At 59.8% G+C, this 22,964-nt stretch overlaps 7 protein-coding genes across 7 annotated transcripts; all 7 read left to right on the forward strand.

Annotated features, from left to right (window-relative positions):
* Window positions 1–253: 253 nt before the first annotated feature.
* LMXM_34_4490 (conserved hypothetical protein) lies at window positions 254–4,702 on the forward strand (the record flags this gene model as incomplete). Its single annotated transcript, XM_003879396.1, has 1 exon — window positions 254–4,702. One exon carries the CDS (start codon window positions 254–256, stop codon window positions 4,700–4,702), a length of 4,449 nt encoding a protein of 1,482 aa, XP_003879445.1.
* A 1,385-nt stretch (window positions 4,703–6,087) lies between these two features.
* Window positions 6,088–6,336, forward strand: LMXM_34_4500 (anaphase promoting complex subunit protein,putative; the record flags this gene model as incomplete). The annotated part of the gene is made up of 1 exon (XM_003879397.1): window positions 6,088–6,336. The coding sequence occupies one exon, from the start codon at window positions 6,088–6,090 to the stop codon at window positions 6,334–6,336; it is 249 nt and encodes an 82-aa protein (XP_003879446.1).
* A 715-nt stretch (window positions 6,337–7,051) lies between these two features.
* LMXM_34_4510 (conserved hypothetical protein) lies at window positions 7,052–7,747 on the forward strand (the record flags this gene model as incomplete). The annotated part of the gene is made up of 1 exon (XM_003879398.1): window positions 7,052–7,747. One exon carries the CDS (start codon window positions 7,052–7,054, stop codon window positions 7,745–7,747), a length of 696 nt encoding a protein of 231 aa, XP_003879447.1.
* Window positions 7,748–8,909: 1,162 nt separating this feature from the next.
* LMXM_34_4520 (hypothetical protein, unknown function) lies at window positions 8,910–9,488 on the forward strand (the record flags this gene model as incomplete). The annotated part of the gene is made up of 1 exon (XM_003879399.1): window positions 8,910–9,488. The coding sequence occupies one exon, from the start codon at window positions 8,910–8,912 to the stop codon at window positions 9,486–9,488; it is 579 nt and encodes a 192-aa protein (XP_003879448.1).
* Window positions 9,489–10,489: 1,001 nt separating this feature from the next.
* Window positions 10,490–12,640, forward strand: LMXM_34_4530 (conserved hypothetical protein; the record flags this gene model as incomplete). The annotated part of the gene is made up of 1 exon (XM_003879400.1): window positions 10,490–12,640. One exon carries the CDS (start codon window positions 10,490–10,492, stop codon window positions 12,638–12,640), a length of 2,151 nt encoding a protein of 716 aa, XP_003879449.1.
* Window positions 12,641–14,230: 1,590 nt separating this feature from the next.
* LMXM_34_4540 (conserved hypothetical protein) lies at window positions 14,231–17,008 on the forward strand (the record flags this gene model as incomplete). Its single annotated transcript, XM_003879401.1, has 1 exon — window positions 14,231–17,008. The coding sequence occupies one exon, from the start codon at window positions 14,231–14,233 to the stop codon at window positions 17,006–17,008; it is 2,778 nt and encodes a 925-aa protein (XP_003879450.1).
* A 1,505-nt stretch (window positions 17,009–18,513) lies between these two features.
* On the forward strand, window positions 18,514–22,953 carry LMXM_34_4550 (conserved hypothetical protein; the record flags this gene model as incomplete). Its single annotated transcript, XM_003879402.1, has 1 exon — window positions 18,514–22,953. One exon carries the CDS (start codon window positions 18,514–18,516, stop codon window positions 22,951–22,953), a length of 4,440 nt encoding a protein of 1,479 aa, XP_003879451.1.
* Window positions 22,954–22,964: the final 11 nt, after the last annotated feature.

Raw genomic sequence — 22,964 nt, forward strand, 5'->3', positions numbered from 1 at the left:
ACCCCACTCTGCGTGCCGTAGGTGTTTTCTGTTCTCGGTCGAAGATGTGGGCACCATCCATTTTACTCTCTCCAGGTGTCCCTATCTGCAATCACTTGCGAGAGCTACTACGACTAACACCGATGCCCTCTTTGTACTTCTGCAGTTTCCCCTCATGTAACATAGGAGACGTTGCTTCGCCGACGCACATGCGCAACTAGCTGCGCGCTCAATCATTGTCGTTTTTTCGGGGGTCGCCCACAGCCGCCCAGTCATGAGTGAGAGTACCTCCAGCGGCAATGGGACAACCCTGAGCAACCTCTCCCCCTTGCTTGAGACATCGTATGACCCGGCAGCACACCACAGTGGCTCTTCTTTCTCGGTCGCCGAGGGCGGCAGAGATCGTCACCAGATCCGGCGGACTTCCACAGGCCCAACAGGAAACGCTGCGCAGTTTTACGCGAGCGGCAACTCTCGCGCTTCGTACTACGCCGCGGAGGTTCCGCTGCTCTCACCGGTGGCTCACGCTGGCGAGTACATGTACGGCATGGATGCCCGTAAAAGTCCTCTGAACGTCTCGGGCACCTCCCTGGACTCCGCCGTGGTGGAGGATTCACAAAAGCGGTCGTACCACCCCGTCGAGTTTGTGCGAAGCGGTACCGACAACGTTGGCTCCCTTAAGAGCGCCGGCTCTATGCGCCCCCTCAGCGTCTCCACCTACCCCACCGCCCCCAACGTGGCGTCGTTCACACCAGCCATCAGCGCCAAGAATTCTTTTGCCTCGTCACCGGAGAAAACCCTGTCGTCTGTCTTGACGCAGCCCATCGCACACTCACGGAAGTCATCCGGTGCAGCGAAGGGAGCAGGCCCGGTGCTGGAAGGCGGCACTCCACCTCTCCTCCCCCCTGCCTCGCAGTCAGATCACCCGAAACCGTCCGCCACAAAGGTGCCATCCTCCTCCTCCGATTCCTTCACGTCCCCTCACGCAACAGTCGCGCCTTTGCAGCGCCATTCATTCACTGATATGCGCAGCCAGCTGTCGACCCAGCCCAGCCAGCTAGACGCCACTCCAACAGAGCCGCCCAGAACCGTGCGCGATGCCTCCCCGAGCCCTCTGGTAGAGTCGGGCGCTGACCCTCCACGCTTCCCAGAACAGCTGCGGTCACAACCGCATGCTTTCCCCAAGAGCAGCGTCCAGGCGCACAAGCTGTCCACACCCTTCTTGGACACCTCGCATGGGGTAAGCAGACCGTCCCTGGTTCCCGCCCCGCCGCCACCGACTTTGCCACTCTGTGACAGCCTGCGCAGCTCAGAGGGAGACGTTCGCGGGTTGTGCAGCGACAAACCACCAGGCCTACCGCTCGCATGCACGATCCATGAGACCCCGCTTGCCTTGCTAGCGAACTACTGCAGCAACAACGACGGCAGCGGTGAGGGAGGCAAGGGGAATGAAAGCAGCAGTCCAGCGAGCCTTACCCCCTCGTCCTCCACAACCTCGCCGCCGCGAAGCGGTAGTGGCGCTCACGGACCACCGAATACGCAGCCGTCACCCCCACCGAGTGCACCTGAGACACCGCCACAAGGCCCGCCGCCGCTACTCCCTCCACCGGCGCCGAAACCCGTTGCATCACCCCCCGCTCCCAGTGCGGCCGCCTCATCGCCATCTGAGTCGACCTCCGAACATGGAGGGGCCCAGTTACCCATCTCGGCCCCTGCACTGAGCCCACCACCACGACCGCAACCGCAGCCGGAGCGGCCCGCGTCAGCTGACTTGGTGCACTTTGCACCGCTCATTCAGCAGTTCGACTTTCTCAAGAAGGATATCAAGAGTATTGCTTCTACCAGCGTCTTCAGTATGACCGACGTGAACACGGTGGCAGTGAAGCTGCGGCTGCTGCGGAACGAGGTACTGGGCCGCGCCGAGCCAATCGCAAACATCCAGCAGACCGCCATGAGGGCAGGACGCGTGAAAACGCTAACGTCAAGAACCCCGAACAAACAGCGCGCATCAACATCAGCTGTGGCGCCGCCAGATGTGGCACCTGAGCTACCGCGTGTGGTCGATGTCTCCGACTTTCACGACACCCTGGCCGTCTTTGACAACCCTACCCTAGCCATCAGCTTTGCACTCTGGGGTAGCGTGGCGCCTTACAACGACTTGGTGAGGGCGCTGCGGGAGTTCTGCGCGCCAAATCGTCGCCCGCGCAGCGGCGGCGAGGCAAGGCCACGAAACGGGGACGACGACGTCTCTGAAGCGGAGAGGCGACACGCAGATGCAGTGGCCACGGCGGCAGCGCCTGCATCGACACTGACGGGCCCCAAAATACGCATCTGGGTGCACTTCTCGTCCGTGCTGCGCTTTTTAAACCACTGCGGCATCGATGTGCTCATCATGTCACCCGACCGCAAAGCCGCCACCTCGTTCTGTGCAAAACACCCTCATGTACACCAAGGCGGCCGGCGGCCCTCTGCCGACGTCACGCGCGCGACGCCGCTGCGCCGTGTGCTCGTCGCTCTCAGCTACGACCGCGAACGGGCACTGTGGTGTCCGCTGACCACCTCCAGGCATATTCGCCAAGTGGCATCGCAGTGGCGCAAATACCAGAGCTCCCAGCGGCTGCAGACGCGGCGCAAAGCCAGTCGTGGAAAGCACAAAGCCCACCCCGCAACCGCCGTACAGGCGGAGGGGGACGCCATCGAAGCGACGGTACAGACGTGTGAGCAGCACCCAGCTCCCCTTCTACAACAGCCGCAGCAAAGCGAACCGGGCGGTACAGGCGCAGCTGCAGGTCATGCCCCACACGTTGTCGTCACTGTCCCGGGCGATAGCCCTAGCGATGGAAGCAAGACACCGTCGTTAAAGTCGGGAAAGCGACCGCCCTTTCATGCGGCTCTCTACCCAAACCTCGTGCAGACGGACGTGGGTTTCACGCTGCTTCTCCGGCAAGGCTTACATCCACTCTTCAGGGCAGTGTGCGTGCGCCTCACGGTTGGCGTGCCACTCGGTTGTGTCGCGGTTCTCTTCGGTCTCACGTTGATCGTCTACGCCACGAAGACGAGGGACGTATGCCTCGTTGACGTCCGCGCGAGTCAGTGTGTTGACGCCGGCAGCAGTGGAAACAGGGGCGCCTTCTCCAACGCCAGCGACTCCAGCTGCCTCGGGATTCTCTCGAGTCTCTTTCCCCCCGCGTACCACGCTAGTCTCTCGAATCGTTACCTGTACGGACCACCCGCGGCACCGGGCAATTGCCTCATTGTGAGCATCTGCTGCACCTTTGCAGCCCTCCTTGACAACGTCCTCATCGTGTACTTTGTGGTTCGCTATCTAGCCCTCGGTGGCGCGCAGCCGTGCTTCTTTCACCTTCTGCGCACCATCCAAGCGGTGCTCGGCGCGATTGCATGCGCATTCGCCGCCTACGTTCTGTCTATCTTTCATAGGCGCCTCCACGTGGTGCCGTGCGCGGCGCTCCCCGCCGGCGACGCCGTGCTGTGCGCCGCGCACCTTGAGATCTGCACCAATCGCTACGCCTACGGGGCACATGGTCCCCTAAGCGGCACTAACGTCACCCTTGTCCTGGCGTGCGTGTACCTCGCCCTGTGCGTGCTCCACTGGCTCGTAGCTGCGCTGCCTGTCCTGCCGAGCATTGCCACGCAAGACCTGATTCCTACGGCAACCCCAGACACGTACACGTTCCGTCCAAGCCTGTTCGCCCCAGATGGCCCCACGCCGATAGAGATGGACCATCTCCGACAAGCAATGCAGCTGCCGCTGCGGCAGGAGCTGCGTCACTGCGTTCAAGCGCGGGGTCGGCTCATGACAACCACGACGACGATTGGCGAGGTGATGCAGGCGAACCGCGTGAAGAGCTTGAAGATGACGGAGCTGAACGAGGCGCGGCGCCGACAGAGGGCACGGCCGTTTCAGCTGCGGTCACACGACGACGACAGTGAGCAGCGCGGGCAAAAAGCCCACCGCGGAGAACGACGGCGGTACGTGGTGGTTGGTACGGAAGGCGCGACGGTGAGCAGTCACCACGGCAGCCGGTCGTCCTCATTGAGCTCGTCTGGCCTCGATAGAGGCGATGGCTGCACCTCGGCCGTGCTGCCTGCGCGGCTGCTGCAGCGCGTAGCGGAGATCGGCTCCAGAGTGCAAGAGCGCGGCTTACCCAGGTCGACCGGCAAACCCCTCGGCTCCGACGGCGCTGTGCTCTCTCGTATGCCGGCCGAGGAGCAGGTTTTGTCCTTGCCTGTGTCGCACCCGTCGCGTCGTCTCAGTGATCCGCAGGAATCATCGTCCGGCTGCACGTCGACCACCGGTGCGCGGGCGGTCGTGGTAACAGGCGAGGAGTCGATCGTCTCTAAAAGCGGCGGCGACGTTCTCGCGCGGCAGGGTGGTGCGCCATCGCTGCCTGTGCCCCTTTCTAGTCGTCTGTTAGCCTCAACGGATCTCGTGGCCTCACCCATCTACACCTCCTATGGAAAAACGGGACTAGAGCAACCGTCCGCTTCGTCCATACTCACCAGCAAAACTCCTGCCCATGCCTCGCCGACGGCGCCGGGTGAGAGGTACCGCCATCCGAGTGGATTCCACCACGCTAGAATGATAAGCATACGCTCTGTTGATAATTCAGCCGCAGTCTCACAAACAGTGGACGAGGAGATTGACCGCATTGTGGCGCGGGTGCGTGCACGCAAGGAGGCCTTGATTGACGGCGCTACATGAGGCTCAGCTTAGTGACGACGCCGACGTGCTACCGGTCCTTCTCAGGGTGATGCCCGCTGTGCATATGTATGGTTGTCCTCCTTTGGGCCTTTTTTCGTTGTTGTTTTTTGGACTCTCGGAGCGCACGCGTGCTCCTCCGTTTTTTCTTCGTTTACTCTAGACGCCTCTCTCCTCTCTTGTGCGGTTCTATCTTGCCTGTACTCTCCGAAGGCAAGATGTACACCTGCGTAATCCCACACACACACACACACAGACGAGAGGCCATCAGCGACCCTGCACACGCGGGTTTGCGCGTCACGGGAGGTATGCGGACACACATCGGGGATGCTTTGGTTCTCTTTTCGCTATCGGCCCTCTCCACATCCCCCCCCGCCCGCCTCTCTGTTTACATGTAGAATAGAACAGCGCTTTGTCACCCGCTTTCAGTGCACCATTTCAACACAAACACGTCGGCAGATATGTGCGCATGCACAACAGCAGCTCGTCTACCTCTGCGGCACCACGTCGATGGCAAGGAACCGCACCTGCCAGCGCCGTTGGGCGTCGTTCAGCCCACTGCAATACCAGCACGTACAGCATACGCGAGGTCTAGGAGTACGCTCCACACCGCCGTAATGCAGCCACGGCAGACAAAAAAAAGCAAGCTGCTGGTGGATGCGTGCATTCGTTGCATCGCGGACACGACTGGTGTTGAGCTGGTCCAAGCGTCATCGTGGCCGTGTGTCTCTTGGGCACAGCGCCAGCACAGACCTGTCCGCCGACGCCAAGAGCCCGCCAGCCATACCCGAGGGCAGGCTGTGCAGGCCGCTTGGAGTTCCCCAGAAAGAGTGGGTGTACTGGGCACTGAGATACCACGGTGAGATGGCCAGCATCATCAGGGAGCACTTAAAGCCTCAAAAGGAAAATCCGGAAGGGAAAAAAGCAACAGCTATTATTGCCCCTACTTGGGTGGGTGTTGTAACGCCGCCGCACCCCCTTCTCTCCCCTCAGATATCCGTGTGCAGCGCGGGTCGTCATCATCGGCAAGGGTCGCCGCGTCTTCTTTTTGTGAAGACAGCTGCTGAGGAACGTGTTCGCTGACGACCGTGCCGCCGCTCACGCGATGGTCTGTCTTTCTCTCTCACCTCTCCCTCCCATTCCGCTCTTTGCTGACCTCGCCTCTCTTCTCGCACTGTGCGCCACATAACGCGGATGATCCCTACTCGGGACTGTGTGGAACAGAAAAACAAAGGACTCTGTGTGTGTGCAGCTGATACTTCCATCTCCTCTCGTATCTGCGAAAACGTAGCCTTCACGACCGCCCCCCTCCCCTCCCCACTACCGCGCACCCCAGCATCCCGCACTCCTCCATAGACCGATAAGAAAAAAGTTATCAAACGTGCGCCATGGATATCACGATAAAGAGCGTCCACCTGGTGGCGAAGTGGATGTGGGACTGCAAAGGCGAAACTTGTGGCATCTGTCGTCAAGAGTACGAGGCAGCCTGCCCCACCTGCCGTATGCCAGGCGACGATTGCCCAATCCTGACGAGCCCCTGCCACCATACGTTTCACTTGCACTGCATCACACGGGCCTTGGAGAAGGAGGAGGGCCAACCAGAGTGCCCGACGTGCCGTGCGCCGTGGCAAATGTAGAACGGGAGTCAGCACAACATGGCCTGTCTGAAGCCGCCACCGCCTTCGAGATGTGCCCTCTAGCATCCGTATTGTTCCACCCACGTCGTGGAGAGCCCCTTTCTCTCTACAAGGCACGACCGGTGCTATGCATGCCTGATATCCCTCTCCCCCTGCGTGTGATCGAATATCGACTGATACTGCTTCAACATTCTTTTTCCCACCATCGAGAAGAACGTATAGCATCGTAAGTACACCATGGCGCTGGCCAAACCAGCTTGGTATCATGTAAGCGCACGCCCTCTGCAAGGTGAACCGGCACGTAGGCATCTTTCACCAGTACTCATGGGGACTTTGCTCGTGCGAAAGGGCTTGAGTTCTATACGCTGACGTCAGCTACTCCCTAGTATTCCTTACTTCCTCGCCCATGACTTCGCGCTACACTTCCGCCCACGCTCTCTCCTTCTACGTTCTCCTCTGCCCTCGGACCTCTTGGGCTCCTCACACTACCTCTGCCCACCCTCATCCATTTGGGCTCACTGCTGGCGCAAGACCCGACAACCCCTTCCCCACACCCATCACAAGCGTGCGCACAGCAACCGGCACCCTTTCATCGACAGCGCTGTGCACAAGAAACAAAGAGCCGCTGGTGTGTGGGAAGAAGGCCCAGTATCAGCCACATCGAGATTGTAAAGCAGCTCCCCTTCCCCCCCCACCCACCCACTTTCATCCATTGATGCGTCGTTGCGCTGCTCGATTCGCCCCTGCGGCAGCGGCCGCTTGTGGCGGTAGCGACCTCCAAACTGTCAGCTCGTCTCTGGGCAGTGTTGCGAAGAGCTCGACGACGAGCGCGACGACCGAGTACAAGCACGTCCACACGGCAACCCGGTCGCCGTCCGATTTCATTCCGCCAGCGACCGAGGCCCCGGAGAGACTGCAGTCGTACGTGGAGCCGAAGCCCTTTATCAGCCTCCGTCGCATGCAGGTCTTCACTGTCTCACTTGGTGTCGGCGCAGCTAGCGTAGCGCTGGTGTACTTCTTCCTTAGCACAAGCATCCGCAACCGTGTGGAGGAGGAGCAGCTTCAGGTCGACCGCATTGTGGAACGCAACCGAATGGCGATGCAAGACCGCATCTCCATCGTGCCGATCTTCACCGCGCCGAGCACGTACGACGAGTTGTACGCCAAGATGGTGGAAAAGGACAAGGAGGTGGAGACGCAGCTCACCCAAGCCAAGAGCACCCTCCACACGGAGACCATGTTCCATGTAAAGATGTGGTGGAACCGGTGTCTGCGCAACATCCAGTCCGCTACAGACGCCTTCGTCGCTGCACAGCTGCGACACAAGGAGGCCCAAGCAGAGGCGAACATCAAGGCGACTCTGCAGTACAGCGGGTATGAGCTGGTGGGCCTCTCCAAGGTTGACGCATAGGCCGGCAGCATTTCGTTGTTCTTGATCGCGGAGGTGTAGGTGGAGTCTCTATTGTTGGGAGATTGCCTCTCTTTGCTTATTAGTAGTGTTTCTAGCGAGACGTTGTGCGGAGGCGTGAGCGAGGAAAAGAGAGAGGGGGGCTTCTTTGCGGCGCGCCAGCGGACGGTGAACCCCTCTGTGAAGAGTCGGTGCGCCTTTCTGCCTTGTCTGTTTGCTGTGAACAAGCCTGACAGTTTTGTAGGGAAAGGAGGGCGCACCTGCCTTGCTCGCGATGATCTGCGGTTGCCTGATTGTTTCTCCCTCTCTCGTCTCTTCCCCTCCCCTCTCGCTTGCCATCACTGCTCGCTAATCCTCCGTGTGGTTCCAGTGAAAGCTGCAGTGACGTCTGTTTACGTGCTGTGCCACACGTGCGCCATCGCCACGATAAGTCGCTGTATCCGTTCTTTTTTTTTTCGTTGGTGGACGGACTTCTGGTGCGAGCGGCGGCCTTCTTCCTGTCTTGCATCACTGCTCCCTTTCAGGCTTTTTGTTCCGTCTATATTCCTCTTAGTCATCCCTCCTTGTGGAGTTGCCCGAGAGAGGAAAGGAGCGAAGGAGGCAGGCGTGAGGGGGCAGCATGTGCAGCAGGTGGTGGTTGTGGTGTGGAGGGAGGGAAGATGTCCTTTCGGCAGCGGGCAAAGAGCAGGAAAGGCAAAGCAAAAAGTGGAAAAGTACCAAGCTGCGGCAACGCAGCGACATACGAAATTGGAGACGGCTGTAAAGCGTGGCAAGAGCGGTCCCCCTACGTAATCGATCCTATGTGCGTCACCCCGTTTGTGAGCGTGTCGGGTTGCTGTGACGTTCTCGCTTCGCTCTCCCTCTTTATGCGTCGACGAAATCGCACCCAGAACACTCATCGCCCTTCCTCGTCCTCCTCTGTCGATCCTTCCTCTGTTTTGTGCGTGGGCATGTGTGTTCGCTTCTCTCCAGCGCTGCAATGATGCATACAGGGATCCTTTTTTCAGGCACTTCCTACACACTGCGGTACCCCACCAAAGTCGCCATACAACAGAAGCCATCAACATCTGCTGGAGCTTCTGAGTTCCATCACCACGACCACAACTGCAAAGCCATCTTTTGAGTAGGGCGCCAGCATACACGGAGAGAGAGAACTGATGAAACCATGCTCGCGTACTTGGAGAACTACTTCGACCTAAGGAAGAGCTTCGTCTTCTACGGGGCGTATCATCACAAGTGGCCAAACCAAATGATTCATGTGATCTTTGTACCGGCCATTTTCACGACCGCGATGAGCTTCCTTGCGCGTGTGCCCATCGCCGGCAGTGTCAACCTCTCCCACATCGTCACCGCCTTCTACGCGGTCTCTTTCATCAAGATGGAGCCGAGTGCGGGGGCACTTTACGCGCCAGTGATAGCGGCCATGGAGTACCTTTCCTCACAGGTGCTCATCCACCACGTGCCGACCAGCATTGGGATTCACGTTCTCGGCTGGGCCGCGCAGATCTTGGGGCACAAGTTTATCGAGGGTCGGCAGCCAGCCTTCATGGAGGATCCGTTGCAGGCAATCCACGCAGCGGTGTTCTTTGTCTGGCTGGAGGTTCTCTTCTTCCTCGGCTACCGCCCCGCCATGAAGGCTGAGTTGGAGAAGAAGATCAAGGAGCGAATCGCAACGATGAACGCGGTGAAGAAAACGGATAAGGCGCCGTGCGTGGAGACGGCACCGAAAAAGGCGAACGCGTAGAAATCGACGGCGCCAGTCAGGGACACACTTTCCCCGCGTAGGGTAGGGAAGAGAGAAGGATGTGACGTGGGAAACTGACGAGCAAAACGTCGACAGATGCTCGCCTTTGCTGACGCCCGTCTTTTCGTTTGCTTACGCGTCGCTGTCCATCGCAGAAACGTGCGGCGCACTGCTTTGTTAGCCAAGTACGCTCGTGTAGGTGCGTCCTCTTCTGTTCCTTTTTCCTCTGTCGTCCGACGGGTAGTTGACGGTGCTTGCGGATGTTGCTCGCAACACTTTGTCCCCCTCTTTCTCCCCTTCCCCCCACTTTCCATCCCTCACACCGTGAAGGAGTAGTCTGTTACCTTATTGATGGACGGTTATGCGGTACACGGCGCACCCTTCACCCAGAGACCGTGCTCGCTTTCCTCGCGCTCTGTCTCTCTGGCAGTGTGCTCTTTTTGTGGTGATCTCGTCTGCTTGCACCTTCTTATGAATCTATGTCGGCGTCTTCGGGGCCAGATCACGGCTCCCCTGCCCCTCAGTCCACTGCCTTACAACCATTTCAAGAGCACTTCACGAAGATTCCAGTACAATCTGTAGCCACCCGTCGCCCCTCCTCCTCGTGTCTGAGCCCATTACCCATGACACATTGTCGTGTCGCTGTTTCTCTCAGCTACATAGCGACACCGCATGACTATTCCTCCCCCCCTCCCCTCCTCTGCGCGCCATACCGCTCGTTTCGTGCGAGTGAGGAGCTCACTCTCCAGAGCGTGAATGCTCCACGCATGCTATTCGATAGGCGCTACTCCACGCTCGCTCTGAGCCTCCCCTTCTCTTCTCTTCGGCATTGCGCGCACTCGACTCTCCTCTTGCTCCCCCCTCACCGGAAAAAACTTCAATCCGTCAAAGTGCACATCGAGGTTGGTGCGCAGTCGCTGTGACAAATGCAACGGCCCTCTGCGCACGCCACCCCCATCTAGCTTGCCTGAAGGTCCCTTTTGTTTTCCGTTCCAGGAGCAATGACAACCCTGAAGGACTCATCGATATCAGCAGCCACGACAGGAGGAGTGGCGGGGCAGACAATGCTGCCCAGCACCTGCGGCGAGGAAACGGATCTGCCTGGCGTGCCACGCGTTGGTTGCGTGGCTGTCATCTCCTACAAGCCCCACAGCCTACACGGCTTTTCGGCCTGCGTGGTCGGAATGGCCGACGGAATCGCCATTCTTGGCCCGGATCTCACCCAGCGGCGCTATGGTTGCCACCGCCTCCTCACGCGGCTCCTTTGGCGACCGGTAGCACCGCTTGAGGGCGGAGGAGGGCGGTCAAACGCCACCGCGCGCGAGGGCGAGAGCGCGGCCGTATCTTGCAGTGGCACCGTCATACTGCCGCACACGAACGGAAGCTGTGCCAGCATTGTCGCTGTCACCGCCTGCCTCGTCGCAGGTGAGGATGGGAACGGTGCCCATGCGGCGCAGGAAATTTCCAAGGACGACACGATCGCTATTGTGGTTGCCTGGTCCGATGCCACGCTGCAGCACCATATAACGGTCCTCATGGCTCAGTTGCGGTGTATCCTGGCGCCGTCCTCGGCACGGAGCGTCGGCAGTGGCGGCGGACACGCGGAAGCAGAGCTGGTGCATGTGGTGGCTCATGATGCCCTACCCTTGTGCCCGATGCAGTCTGTGCTCCGTTTGTTTTACCACCCTTCTATGGCAGTTTCCAAAAACAAGACGGCCCCGAATCATGTTGTGATGTGCTCTGTATACTCCCCGCTAGGCTCGACAACGCTGTCTGCGGGGCACTTCGGCCAGTCCGACGCAGGGGCCGGCACCAACAGCACGCCTGCCAGCACAGTTGTGAAGCAGTCGCACCCAACTGTTGGCAGTGGCGCCGCTGCAGCAGAGCTGGGCGGTACCTCGGCAGCAGCATCAGCACGGCGACGCGGCGAGCTGCTCTTCCTCACCGTCTCCGCCTGTCATGTCCGTGGAGCTGCTGAAGCGACGGCCGCTGCCTCCCCGTCTGTGGGCAGCGCTTGCGCCAACTGCTGCATCCAAGTGCGTGCGGAACCGTCAGCGACCAAAGATGTGGCACCGTGGCTGCTGCAGTTTCAGCCAGACCGCGTCATCTGCGCCTTTGCTGTGCAGTCTACCACGACAAGCGTGATCGCGGCGGCCGGGACGACTGATGGTCGGGTGTACCTGCTGGGACTTACCTCGCAGCGCCTGGTGCTGCGAGTCAGCGGGCCCGTGGCCGATGTAATGTTTGTGCAGACGAAGCGGGCGAATGAGCGGTCACAGACCCGCAACGCTGTCGTGGATGCCCTATTGGACGACGCCATGGAGGAGGACACGCTCAAGAACGGCAGTTTTTTGAGTCACGCTGACGAGTTTGCGCGGCATGACGGGATGGACTGCGCCGCACTGGTGATTCTCGATAGCGCCGGTCACCTTCTGGTGCTGCGCGCCGTCAACAGCGGCGCCGCTACCACGCAAAGCGTTGCAGATATCCCGCAAGTCATCACACTTGCGAATGGGCAGCAGTCTACGTTCACCGCCGTGAACTCGCCAATGGCAAGCCTCGAGGGCGCGCCCATTAGCTCAAAAAACTTCCACGATTTGAGCACCCTGCACCACTTCTTCAGTCGGCGCCACCTTCCACTGTCGCAGCTCCAGCAGCAGCAGCAGCAGCGGAAGATGGGATGGAGCGACCCCTCTCCTGCAAACCCGCCACATGCCTCAAGCAGCCTTGCCACCTCCCCTGTGAATCAGAGTTTCTCGAACGGCGCGACAGGCGCCGAGGAGACCACCATAGCGGGCCATATCCTGAGTCGTGGCCTGCTCTGTGTGACATGCGTCTACAACGCGAAAGGTGGTGCAGAGCTTGTCGTGAGCACAATGGGGCAGGTGGTTGTATCCGTGCCCTTCAGTCCCACGGACGGGTGCTTCCGCATTGCCGGCTTCACCATCACGCCGACCCCGATGTTCTACGTTGGCTTCGTTGACTTCTTTGCCGACGGCAATCCAACGGTGGTCATGGCTGGGCTGAAGAACGTGCTCGTGGCCAGTCGCCCGCAGTCGACCATCCGTGATCGCGTGGAGCTGCTGCTGCGCTTGCTCGACAAGAAGGAGCGTGAGCATCAAAACGCAGAGAGAGGCAGGGTAGACGGATGACGGAGCACCCGACAAGGTCGAACGGTGGCTGCTCATGTCGCGCGTCAAAGGCTGTTCTCTGCACTAAAGTTCTCCGGTGATGTGTGGTTTCCGGCACGTTACTATCCATCGCGCTACGTTGTGCTTTCGGAACCTTCCCAAGAGGACAACCAATTATTACAGAGCAAGCTTTACATCAACAGGGAAAGAAATGTGCAAAGACTCCTCAACGAGGTGCCGGTGCCGCACAGATTGGGTGCCCGCTCTGCCACCGCCGCGCAATCTTGGCAGCGGCAAAAGGCAGCACTTATGATGCCTCACTAAATCGCCGTTTTTTAGGGGGGAGGGTGTATCGACTTTCCCCTCTCTCTCGTATCCTTGCACTTCCACTACACATCCCTCCCTGACCTCTCGAAAGCTTCTCCTGGTCATATCAAGGGCGTATGGTGATGCAATGCCAATACCCCTACAGACACTCCGCATCCCCGACACCTCCGGGCCCCATCTCACGGGTAAACTTTCGAAAGGCAGTTCGCACAGGCACGCCCTCGCACGCAGGCACAGCACAATACCTTCTCTGCTTGCCTCTCAACAGCTCTCACTTGCTCTGTTGAGTCCTCCTTTGCTCTTGATTCGCTCTGTGCGTGTGCGTTGTTTGAACGTGGCTTTTCTGCGAGTACACTACTCTTTTTTTCCTCCGCCTTTTACTGTGTAGCGTCGACCTCGTCCTTTCATGACGGGGGAACACACATCAGTGCCCCAACTCTTTCTGTGTATGGGAAGAGGCAAAACAGCCCTTCCCCTATCCCCTGCCAATGCAGAGCCCCAGGTCCTCTGGCGCTGACAGGCTCACGCGTCTACGCCGTAGGGAAGCCAGTGCGATGCATCGCCACGGATGTCGGCAGTGTGTCAGGTGCTGAATGGCGTTGCGTCGGAGCGGCCGGCGTCCGCGCGGCACCAGCGCATCTCTCACCCGGCAACCGGCACGATGGGGGAGGCGGCTGGGCGGCGTCGGGCGAGGCAAAGGGGGGGAGGAAGGCTGGTAGAGCACGAGGCAGGGGGCGTCGTGCTCTCTGACGACTGCGTCGGCGCGTTGCTGTAAGACTCGTGTGGGGAGTGGCGTTGACGTCATGACCGGTGGCAGAGAAACGGACGCGTTGACGGAGAAGAAAAAACACGACATGTGCCCTGTCCGGCGCCTCGCTTCACTTTCTCCCAGTCTCTCAATCTCCGCATTCTCTCTCCTGTTTGCTGTGGTGCGCACCACACACACACACACACACACACCACCCTCACTCCCATGATGGGCTGAGAAAGAGCACCCGTATTTTTTTGTATCGTGGTCACGCTTGTTACTCGTGGGCGTTCGTAACGGCATGTCAGCTGCGCAGAATACGCGTCGCTGTGAGTGACTTCTTGTGGGCTCGTGTGTGTACCTTTGCGTGTCTGTCTGAGTGTGAATCACGGGTTGCTTCTGCAGCTCGCGAGCCGTCTCTCTCTCTGTGCGTGTGTCCCATACACACACACATACACTGGAGCGGAACACGCCAAACTACACGCCGTGGGCCGCTACATGGATTTCATCTCTCTCTGTTCCTGAATAGCAGCGATATGGACAAGATAAAGGAAGCGTTTAGCCGACTGGACAAGTTCTCCCTGGAGAATGCTAACCGACTGTGCACGGAAGTGGAGCGTATCGAGGAAACACTTCTCAGCAGCTCAGGCGATGCCGAACGCAAGAGCAAGCTGATCGATGCCTCCCTTCAGCACATGCGGGAGCTTACCGAAGTGCTCGTCTGGATGGACGGCAACCACCACGAGTGGTTTGAGCGGGTGCTGGAGCGCGACGTCATGAACACGCTCGAGCGCCTAGTCACCAATGGTCTAATGCCGTCGTCTGTGAAACAGCAGAGCCTGCAGAGTGTCACAGTCATGTTGCAGAACCTGTCGCGGACGTCGTCGCTCTACTACCTCTGCAGCAACAATCACATCAATCGCATGGTCGCCGTCGAGTTCGACATTCACGATGACGAATTTGTCTCGTTGTACGTGTCCTTCCTGAAGTCTTTAGCCCTGCGGTGTACACCCGACACAGTGCAACTCTTCTTTGAAGCACAGGACAAGGCCTTTCCGCTCTGGGATCGAGCTGTGCGGCTGCTGGGCTCGGAGGATGTCATGGTGCGCACCGCCGCCAAGCAGATCATCATCACAATCGCACAGTTACAGGATACGGCGGTGTCTGCCTTCATAGGCGCGTCCATTGCTGACGTCTTTCGAAGTGTACTGCACTTCGTGAATGCGCAGATCGTGCGCCTTGCAGCACATGTTCCGTCCTGGATCTCCCTGCAAGGGATGGGGAGTTTCGCACGTGCGTCCAGCGACCCCAGCGTAGCGGTTTTCTCCTTCTCCTCCGATGCTGCTGCGACAGCGCCGCCCCCTGCCGCTCGTGCCCCCCGAGTGGTGAACACTCGTGTGCTGACAATGCAGCTGGAGGACCTGGAGGACGAGCTGCTCTATATAAATGATCTTTGTCGCACACCAGTGTCCAACGCGGGTACGCAAGCGGCGGCGGTGACGCAGCGAGTTCTCTTTCCACGCTTCCGCGGCACCATCGAGGATGAGGTGAATTCTGCCGGCATCGCCTTCGACTCCTCGGTGGCGAGTGTGACGTGCGCCAAGTACCCAGCGCTTAGTGTTCAACCCAGCGGCTCGTATGCCCCTGCGTGTGTTGTGTTGGCGTTCCTCTTTTATTGGTCACAGGTGAACACCGATGCTTGCGTTGCCGCCGCGTTAGTGGACTTCTTCTTGAAGCCGCTCCACTCATCCTCCGGCACCTCGCGCTTCACCGTAGTGTCCATGGTGTTGGAGTCCACACGCGTGGACCTGCATGAGCCGGTGGTTGCCGTCTGTCGGCACGCGCTTTCGCGCACAAGACCGCAGCCCACCTCATCGGCTTCACCTTCACCCCCGCTGCGCTTCCCCAGCTCACTTGGTCAGTTCTTCTACATCGAAACACCGTACCAGAAAACGGGGATGGTGCTGATCGGTGGTCCAGGCTCTACGATTCCGCCCCCAAAGGAGAAGCTCGTTCAGAAAGTGTGGCCATCGCTGCGGACGGACACCCCCACTGCATTCGTGTCCCTTATCCCTCACCTCGTTGCCGCGCTTTATACCCAAGTGAAGTACTTCCAGGCAACTCGACTCAGCTGCGTGACCGCCTCGCTGTCGTTGCTGCTCGATGTGATTCCAAGTGCGGCGCCAGGCAAGGCCGATTGGGCAAATGTGTACCTTGAGATGATGAAGCTGGTGCAGCGTCTCTTGCTGGACTGCGCGAAGCAGTACGCCTCGGTGATACAGAAGATAGTGCAGGAGCAGAAGGATGCGGACAGTGTGGTGCCACTCTCTCGCATTTCCTTCCGCGACATCGAGCCGGTGGAGGAGGAGGCACCGCTGCCGATCCAAGACCCCTACGCGCCGATGTTTCTGAAGCTGAAGGAAGCCGCAATGTGGATGGAGACGGCAGAACAGGCGCGTTTGCCGCTGCCGGAGACGGCGGTTAAGCACAACAGCAAGAAGGACCTGTACCTTTTTTTCCCCGCCTTTCCTCTTCTGTTGACGGATGAGTGCAGTCTCATCCTGAGCGCGTGGCCACCACTCCTCTCAAGATCCTACCAGCAGCCGCGTGAGGCGGCACAGTGGACAATCGCGTACCACGCTCTGCAGGACAGCATCGCTCGCGCTTTTGACTACTCAACTCGCTCGCCGGTGTCGGATGCGGAGTGTGAGCTGAATCTGTATCTCATTTTTCTCTTGATGCGGCGTGCGTTTGTGTGTCGCACCCAAGGGAACGGAGCGGACCTGCTGCAAACAACACTTCGGCAGCTTTCGCCTCAGCACACGCAATCGATGCACTTCACCTTGTCTAACGCAACTACGGAGCTCTCGATTCGGTGCGAGATAACCAGCGAGTGGCACTCGGACAGCCAAGCGCCTCTCATCGCCCCACCGGGAACGCCGGTCTGCATGGTGCTTCCTTCGGTGACCGCCGGTAAGGAGGGGAGGGAGTTACTCTTTTTGGAAATTCCCATCAGCGTTCCGGAGAGGGTGCGGTCGCAAGAGCTGCTAACAGGCGAGTACAAGCGGCGTGTTCTCTGCAGCTTAGATCTCGCCTTTGTCGGCATCGCTATCCACCCGCTGTACCCTTTTAAGGTCGTGCTGTCCTACCAGTTTCCGGGGCACTTGATGCAGCTGCACCTCGTCACAGCCGGGGCGGTGATGGCGCGGATGATGGTGACGGACGTGGAGAAGGCGGCCAACGAGTGCCGCCAGCGCGGTGCATCTTTCTGCTTTGGCATAATGAACTACAGGAGTGCCCTTGTCGACGAGTAGGGCAAAGAAGACAGCCCTACGGAGTAGATCGTCTTTCGAGGAGTGCAGTGGGTGAGGTGGTCAACATGCATGCACCCCCCCCTCTCTCCACCCTTCTCGATATCCGCTGTTCAGAAAAGAGAGAGAAGCGGTGTTTGTCATTTTTTGAAATCTTCGAGAAATGTGCAGAAACACATCATCACCGTTGCTGAGGCCGATGGTGCGGAAAAACGCTTCGGCATGGACACAGCCCCCTCACCTCCATCACTATTACCCCACCGAGCCGCACGTCGTGCGTTTGTGTGCCGACGCACAGCGCACCCACATGCCTATCCTCTCATCTCACTCGGACGCACGCGCAAGCACTTCATGTGCGTCTGTATCGGATCATATCCCCAACGAGACAGCCGCGGTGAGCCTCCCACAGGAGGACGCGCGCGCCTTCCGCAGAGAACCTCATCCCTTCCTCTCTCTCCCCCTCCATCACGCATAAATCTTTGCCCCCTACTTGTTTGGGGCGGAGGCACATCTCGCCCACATATCAGTTCTTCAGTCGCCTTCACTGACGTCAAGCACAACCCGGCACGAACCTTCGCCCCGCCCCCCTTTCCAAGGTGTTTCCCTCACGTTTGTTTTCTTGTGGCTGCGTTTCTCTTCTTCTTTGTCGTGTGTGTGTGTGTGTGCGTGTGTGTGTGTGTGCGTGCGCACGTCTCTTTTAAGGAACACTCTGCCCTGCGGTGTAGACGTGTGCGTCAACGGCGGACTCTCCATCGCTTCGGTTTCGCGCTCGAAGCGGCCTCCTCCGGTGTCCTAGCAGAATTCTTTGTTTTGTCACGACGCTGCGCGTGTGCGTTGGCGACCGCACACCTTCACAGCCCGCGTAGACCGTCGAGAAACCGAGGAACCCCCACGCAAGCCCACATTGCCCACCCTCACCAAGGTAAAAGAGCAAACTGCCAGAAGCAAAAGCAGAGAAAACACGCACAGGACATACACACACACAGACAGACACGCGAGCGTGTCGGCAGTCGCCCCACGTGCGTGTTCTTTATACTTTTAACGGTTTCCTCTTCAACCCTCCGTGATTTTTTGATTGTGTTCTCTCTCTCTCCTCCCTCCTCGTGGACAACGCATCTTCCTTTTGTTGTTGTTGATGTTCATGTTCATGTTCGTCTCTGACGCTGACATCCTCTCGCCATCGTCGTCGTTGTCATAGACCGTAACTCGTACAAGAAAGGAGGAAAGAGGAAAGGCGAAAGTGTCTGGCCTCCCTCCTCCCTCCTCCCTCCTCCCTCATCTCTCTGAAAGCATGGTTAGACACCCATAGAATAGACTCGTAGCTGTTCCGTCCTCAAACACAGGCAGGCACTCACGTCGACTCCGTCCGTTTTCGCCCCTTCCGCTCCCTGTGATACCAACGGTGCGTCCTGCACAAGTCGGCAGTATAGCCCATCACGCAAGCAATCGCGAACAGCGTGACCCTTCCCCCACCCAACATCATTCTTTACCCAGTGCTCCTCGTCCCCATGAAGGCCGCCACTGCATTCGTCGTGGGGGACATTGTCCTGCCGCTGCCTCGCGCATTCTCTGTTTTCGAGGATCAGCTGGTGCTGCCGGATGGCATCACGGTGCGCCACGGCGATGACTTCAATGTCACCATCATCAGCCACTTCCTCGTCGCCGTGAAGCCCTTAAGCGCTGATGCGGAGATCGTCGTGAATTTCAACTTGTGCTTCTACGACCTGCTCAAGTCGAGCATGTCGCCAGCAACGCCGGCGAGCGAGGGGGGAGAGACGCACACGCCGAAGGCGAAGTCAGCACACACCTTCGAGCGCCCCGTTGTGCCAGGCTTCCGCTATCTCGAGGAGGAGGCCAAGCAGGAGCTCTACCGCCTCGCCGATGAGCAGGTGCGGCAGCAGGCCATCGACGACGGCTTCCTCCCCCGCGGCAGCGACGAGGGCCAGCTGGCGGTGGTGCGGGCGAAGGCTGGCGAGCCAGTGGCGGTCAGCACCAAAGAGCATGAAGAAGGTGACGTCGTCTTCGAGACGACCGGCGTGCCGCTGCCATTCCCGATTCGCAGCACTGTCGAGCTGCCGGGCGACTTGCACCTGCGGTTGACAGGCGGATCTGAGTTTCTGCAGCACTCCTGCCTCCCGAGCGTTCGCCTCGAGATCGACGGTGCGCACATCCGCGGCATTGCCCTGCGCGCCATCGAGGCAGACGAAAAGCTGACCTACAACTACCTCACAACGGAGTGGGAGGTCAGCAAGGTGTTTCACTGCTCCTGCAACGTGTACTGCTGCTACGGCTTGATCAAGGGATTCCGCTTCCTCGATCGCGAGCAGCAGGAGCACCTGCTGCCGTACTGCAGCCCCGCCGTGTGCGAAAAGTACCGCTCGCCGCTGCTCTCGGGAGCCACTTTTGGCGCCTTGAACGGCAGCACCGCACTGTTCACGACGACAGAGGGTCGTCTGACCTCACAGCGCGATCTTGCGGCGGGCACGGTGCTGTTCAAGGTCTGTGGCACCCCGCAGCGGCAGCAAAACGAGCTGGTGCTTGAGCGGCTGCGCCTGTCGCACTCGTGTGATGCGAACACCGTCCTCGTGAACGGCCGCGTCGTCGCGTCTCGCCCGCTCTCCGTCGGCGACGCGGTTACCTTCAACCTGAACCTCCTCTACTACACGCTCTCGCCAGCCCTGCCGTGTTCTTGCGGCTCTGTCAGCTGCACCGGTCACGTCAGCGGCTTCAAGTCGCTTCCCGTCAAGACGAAGCAATCGTGGTGGAGCACGGCATCGAATGAGGTGCGGGCGGCAGCGCTCGAGGACGGTTACGAGATCGTCTCCTCCAGCACCTTTGCAGACGTGCGGCGCACGCTAACCATCGGCAACGCCACATTCGCAAGCCGAAACATTGCCGCCGGCACGCGGATCTTCCACGTCAACGGGCTGGTGCTGCCCTTCCCTACTGTGTACACCATCTACCTCGGTGAGGGGAAGCACCTGCTCTTCGCAGACGGGGCGCAGTGCCTCGCGCACAGCTGCGACCCGAACACGCGTGTTGTTGTGAGTGCCGAAACAGGCAGCTTCGACTGCTTCGCGCTGCGCGATATCGCTGTGGACGAGCTGATCTCCTTCAACTACCTGGCGACGGAGTGGGACATGAGTGAGCCATTCACCTGTGCATGCGGCAGCAGCAACTGCCATGGCCGCATCGCCGGCTTCCGTCACGTGAAGCGGGAGGGTCAGCTGAAGCTCTGGAGCATGGCAACCCGAGCTGTGCAGTCTCTCTTCGCACAGAGCATTCGGCAGACAGCAAGCACCCTGGCCACGCTCAACAGCGCGCTTGTGGCCCCGGCCGGCATGAGCGGCGCTCTCTCGCTCTCTAGGGACCTACCGTCGGGCACAGTGCTCTTCGAGGCGGCGGTGGGCTTCGCGGTGGAAGGCGATCACGTCTGCTTCGGCGACATCTCTCTCGCCCACTCCTGCAACGCCTCGGCCGTTCTGTTGGAGGGCCGCGTTGTGTTGAGCGATGCTTGCACGGCCGGCACCGCCGTCACCCTGAACGTGAATCAGCTGTGCTACAAGCTGGCAAAGCCCTTCACATGCCACTGTAACGGAGCCGACTGCACGCACGTCGTCGGAGGCTTCGCCGCGCTGTCAGAGATGAAGAAGGCGCGCATTCTGCTCTGCACGGCGCCAGACGTGCGCGCAGAGGCGACTGCTGCCGGCTTCAGAACTCCCTGCCCGTGCCCCTTGGTGACGGTGAAGGCGAACGGGGTGATGGGGCAGGCCACCTTCGCGGCACGCAGCATTCCAAAAGGCACCCGCTTCTTCAAGGTGAACGGGCTTGTGTTGCCCTTCCCAACGGTGTACACCATCCAGCTGGAACGGGGTCGCCACCTGCAGTTTGCCGACGGTGCGCAGTGCCTTGCCCACAGCTGTACACCAAACGTGCGCATCATGGTCGACGCAGAGAGCCGCTCGCTTGACTGCCTCGCCCTCCGTGACATTGAGGAGGGTGAGTTGGTCGCGTTCAACTACTTGACGACGGAGTGGGACCTGAGCAACCCGTTCTCGTGCCTGTGTGGCGGTGACAGTGCCTGCTTCGGACGCATTTGCGGCCTGAAGCACCTATCTGGGGTGCAGCGGCAGCGACTGTGGTGGATGCTGACCCCAGCAATGCGCCAGCTGGGAGATCAGTCATTCAACTGGAGGGCACTATCGGGGGCGCAGCTGCGCACTGACCAAGACGGACGTGTGCGCGCCGCAAAGGAATTGAAGGAGGGGCTCATCATTTTGGAGGCTTTGCAGGTGCAACTGCGAGTCGGCTACGCGCTTGTGGGTGGCGTGCAGCTGAGACACAGCTGCGTGCCGACAGCCGCGATAGTGGAAAGGCGTGTGATCGTGATCGGGACGGTCTGTGCCCAGACAGAGATCACGCTCGATCTGAACTGTCTGGCCTTCACCCTGGCGGAGCCGTTCACGTGCACGTGCGCCGCCGACGCGGCCCCGCACACGGTGAAGGGCTTTGCCGCTCTGTCCGCGGCGGCGCAGGCGGCACGGCTGATTCTCACGGAGCCATCCGTGCGCGCGGCGGCTCTGCGTGATGGCTACCGAATTCCGTGCAGCTGTCCGCTTGTGGAGGTGCACGCGAACGGCGAAATGGGCCAAGCGACGTTTGCTGCCGTCGACATCACCGCAGGCAGCTGTTTCTTCCAAGTGAAGGGGCTGTGTATCCCGTATCCGACCCTGTACACCATCATGTTGGACGAGGGTCGCCACCTGCTCTTTGCGGATGGGGCGCAGTGCCTCGCTCACAGCTGCGACCCCAACGTGCGCGTTCGTGTCGACGCAATGAACAACACGCTCGAGTGCCAGGCGCTGCGGGCGATCAAGGCTGGCGAGCTCATCACCTTCAACTATAACGCGACGGAGTGGGACATGACCACGCCGTTTCGCTGTCTGTGCGGCTCGCCGCAGTGCGTGTACGAGATTCGCGGCTTCAAGCACCTTTCCCAGGCTCAGCGCGCGTTGCTCCAGCGGCAGGCGACGCCGGCGATCAAGGCTCTGGCCTCTGTTTACGCGGACGTACAGCTGCCCGCGACGCTGCTGCGTGCGGCGCCGGACGGCCGTCTCAAGTCTGCGCGTGCGGTGGCCAAGGGCGACATCCTCCTGGAGGTGATGTACCTGGATGTGCAGCCGAATCAGATATGTGTTGGGCGTCACTACGTGGTGCCGCACGACACGGACCGGTACAACTGTGTGCTGGTCGAGGGGCGCCTCATCGCCAGCCGCCCCGTGGCTTCCGACGAGCAGCTCTCGGTGAACATGAACTTCTTCGTGTACGACATGACGGAGATTTTCCCGCACACCTTCGACGACGCCTGCAAGGGCTTCAAGTTCATGGACGACTCAGTCAAGCAGGAGTGCCTCTACCTCTGTGAGCCGCCGGTGCGTGCTCACGCAATGTGGGATGGCTGGATTGTGAAGAGCTCGCAGGACGCTCTTGTGGTGCGGCCCAACGGCGACATGGGCCAGACCGCCTACGCGTGCCGAGACATCCCAGCCGGGACAACGCTGTTCCACTGCACCGGACTTGTGATACCTTTTCCCACCATGTACACCATCTGTGTTGGCGTTCATCAGCACCTCCTCTTTGGCGACGCTGCAGAGTGTATCGCCCACCATTGCGATCCGAATGTCGAGGTGCGCGTCGAGGAGTCTGGCGAGGGCACCTTTGACTTTGTGACGATCCGCGACATCGCGAGGGATGAGATGATCGCCTTCAACTACACGACAACGGAATGGGACATGAACACGCCATTTGTGTGCCTCTGCGGCTCGCCCAAGTGTGCCGGGACGGTTCAGGGCTTCAAGCACCTCCAGGAAACTGGCCAGCAGCGCCTGTGGCCAATCACGTCGAAGGTGGTGAAGGATCAGTGGAAGCTGTACACCGCGTCCGCCTAGGCCAGACACAC

The sequence above is a fragment of the Leishmania mexicana genome, chromosome 34 (genome assembly GCF_000234665.1).
Source record: "Leishmania mexicana MHOM/GT/2001/U1103 complete genome, chromosome 34".
Lineage (NCBI taxonomy): Eukaryota > Euglenozoa > Kinetoplastea > Trypanosomatida > Trypanosomatidae > Leishmania > Leishmania mexicana.